This window comes from Pongo pygmaeus, chromosome 19 (genome assembly GCF_028885625.2).
Source record: "Pongo pygmaeus isolate AG05252 chromosome 19, NHGRI_mPonPyg2-v2.0_pri, whole genome shotgun sequence".
Lineage (NCBI taxonomy): Eukaryota > Metazoa > Chordata > Mammalia > Primates > Hominidae > Pongo > Pongo pygmaeus.
This window is the reverse complement of record NC_072392.2, coordinates 75,287,758-75,290,498: the sequence shown is the minus strand read 5'-3', so window position 1 is coordinate 75,290,498 and position 2,741 is coordinate 75,287,758. Positions and strand designations below refer to the sequence as shown.

At 58.1% G+C, this 2,741-nt stretch overlaps 1 protein-coding gene across 1 annotated transcript; it reads left to right on the top strand.

The window, feature by feature from the left end:
* The first annotated feature begins 637 nt into the window (after positions 1-637).
* HCRT (hypocretin neuropeptide precursor) lies at positions 638-2,124 on the top strand. The gene is made up of 2 exons (XM_054457580.2): positions 638-745; positions 1,558-2,124. The coding sequence occupies exons 1-2, from the start codon at positions 725-727 to the stop codon at positions 1,930-1,932; spliced, it is 396 nt and encodes a 131-aa protein (XP_054313555.1). The 5' UTR covers positions 638-724; the 3' UTR covers positions 1,933-2,124.
* The last annotated feature ends 617 nt before the right edge of the window (positions 2,125-2,741 follow it).

Below are 2,741 nucleotides of genomic sequence, written 5' to 3'. Positions count from 1 at the left end.
ACACACACACACACACACGCACGCACAGAGAAAGAAAATTGGGCTTGGTTTTGGCTTTTTACCTCCCACTGCCTAGGCTGAGTTTTCAAGGTTTTCCATCTCAGAGGCTAGTGGAAAGGGCAGAAGGGAGAAAAAAAGCTAGGGGGAGGGGGGCAGCTAAGGAACCTTTCCATGAAGGAAGAAGGTCCTGGAGCCTGACAGTCCCCAGGGGCAGCGACAAGAAGCAGGGGAGGGAGAGGACTGCTGCTGGCTGCTCCACCCCCCACACACATAATGTGGGGTCTCGCGTCTGCATCTCTCCCGCCCCTAATTAGCAGCTGCCACCCTCCATATTGTCCCAGGCCAGCGCCTCTTTTGTGCTCCCAGATTCCTGGGTGCAAGGTGGCCTCATTAGTGCCCGGAGACCGCCCCATCTCCAGGGAGCAGACAGTTAGACAAGGGGGTGATCAGGGGCACAGTGATCCAACCCTGGCCTCTGAACGCCGCAGCGGCCATTCCTTGGGCCCGGCCTGGAGACGGCCCCCCTGCAGCAGGCTAATCTTAGACTTGCCTTTGTCTGGCCCGGGTGTGGACGCAAGTGCCTGTCAATTCCCCGCCACCTCAGAGCACTATAAACCCCAGACCCCTGGGAGTGGGTCACAATTGACAGCCTCAAGGTTCCTGGCTTTTTGAACCACCACAGACATCTCCTTTCCCAGCTACCCCACCCTGAGCGCCAGACACCATGAACCTTCCTTCCACAAAGGTAAAGATCCAGGGATGGAGGGGTGACTCACTATCCCAGAGAAGCAAAAAGAGCGCTTGCTCAGAGGGCTGGAAGAAAGGCCGAAGGTGTCTCCACTCTTGGTCTTTTCCTGGGTGTGCTCTGAGGCAGGAGCACCTGCCTTGGCTCACATTGGGTTGGGTGCTGTTTTGCTAAAAGCCTGTGTTTGCTGAGCTCTATGTGTCAGGTGCTCCGTTTGCACCTGTCATCTCTTTTCATCCTCCCAACAGCCTTGCAGAGTAGAAATTATTTCTAGTATACCCAGTTTACAGGTAAGGGAGCTGTGCCCTCTGAAAGGGCAGGAAACTGGTTCAAAGCAACGGAGTTCAGTCTCTCCTGCAAGGGGGCAGGCAGATGAGAGAGCATTCTGGAGTCTTGCTAGTTCCTGATTTCCACGTGTTTCCCTGCTGTGGAGAGGAAGTTGGGGGGACTCAGTAGGGCCCGGGTTTTTCCCAAGTTTACAACTTCTGCTGCAGACAGACAATCCTGTTTTCAGGTGGAGTGGTAAGTGCCCTAGTGGTGGCACAGTGGCCTAAGTCTCCAGAGAAGAGGGGGATTCACTCTGCCCAGGGGGTCTCAAAAGGCTTCCCGGAAGAGATGCTCTGCTGGGTCTTGAAGGAGGAGCAGAGAAAGTAGCCCGATACCAGCAAGGGCGCAAAACAAGGAGAACTAAGTGACAGCCAGAAAGGAGTGCAGGCCTGGAGGGGCGCGGCCAGAGGGGCAAGTCCTGGGCGTGGGAGCTGGTGGCGGGCGCCGTGGGAAGACCCCCCAGCGCCCTGTCTCCGTCTCTCTAGGTCTCCTGGGCCGCCGTCACGCTACTGCTGCTGCTGCTGCTGCTGCCGCCCGCGCTGTTGTCGCCCGGGGCGGCTGCACAGCCCCTGCCCGACTGCTGTCGTCAAAAGACTTGCTCTTGCCGCCTCTACGAGCTGCTGCACGGCGCGGGCAATCACGCGGCCGGCATCCTCACGCTGGGCAAGCGGCGGTCCGGGCCCCCGGGCCTCCAGGGTCGGCTGCAGCGCCTCCTGCAGGCCAGCGGCAACCACGCCGCGGGCATCCTGACCATGGGCCGCCGCGCAGGCGCAGAGCCAGCGCCGCGCCCCTGCCTCGGGCGCCGCTGTCCCGCCCCGGCCGCCGCCTCCGTCGCTCCCGGGGGACAGTCCGGGATCTGAGTCGTTCTTCGGGCCCTGTCCTCGCCCAGGCCTCTGCCCTCTGCCCACCCAGCGTCAGACCCCAGAAAAAAGGCAATAAAGACGAGTCTCCGTTCGTGTGATTGGTCTCTGTTCCTGTGCGGTCGCATCCTGCCCTTCGGGGGTGGCAGAGCGTCTTGCGGAGGACGGCTGGGCCTGGAAGCCCGGCTGTGGGGCACCAGCCTTTGCGTGGTTGAATCGGAAACACTCTTGGTTGGGGAGTTCCCAGTGCAAGGCCCTGGGGCACAGAGAGAACTGCACAGGTGCATGCTTGGATCGGGCCATGCGGGAGTCCTACGATGCTCTGCTAGGCATTCTGTAGCGGGGACTTTACCCAGAGACGCGGAAGGGGAAGGAAAGCAAGAAAGGTTGCACCGGTCGGGCGCGGTGCTCACGCCTGTAATCCCAGCACTTTGGGAGGCCAAAGCAGGAGGATCCCTTGAAGCAAGGAGTTCGAGACGAGCCTAGGCAACATAGTGAGTGAGACATCTCTCCAAAAAGTTTTTTTAATTAGCGGGGTATGGTGGACGAGAGGATTGCTTGAGCCCAGGACTTTGAGTTTGAGCCATAATTGGGCCACTGCACTCCAGCCTGGGCAACAGAAGGAGGCACTGTCAAAAAAAAAAAAAAAAAGAAAGAAAAAAAAAAAAAAGAAAAGAAAAGAAAAGAAAGAAAGGAAAGAAAGGAAGGAAGGAAGGCAAGCTGCATAGAGGAGCAGAATCTAGCTAGGAAGGGGTGGGAGTCAATCCTGCTGAAAAGGCAAGGAATATGAACTTCAACAATGAGTCATC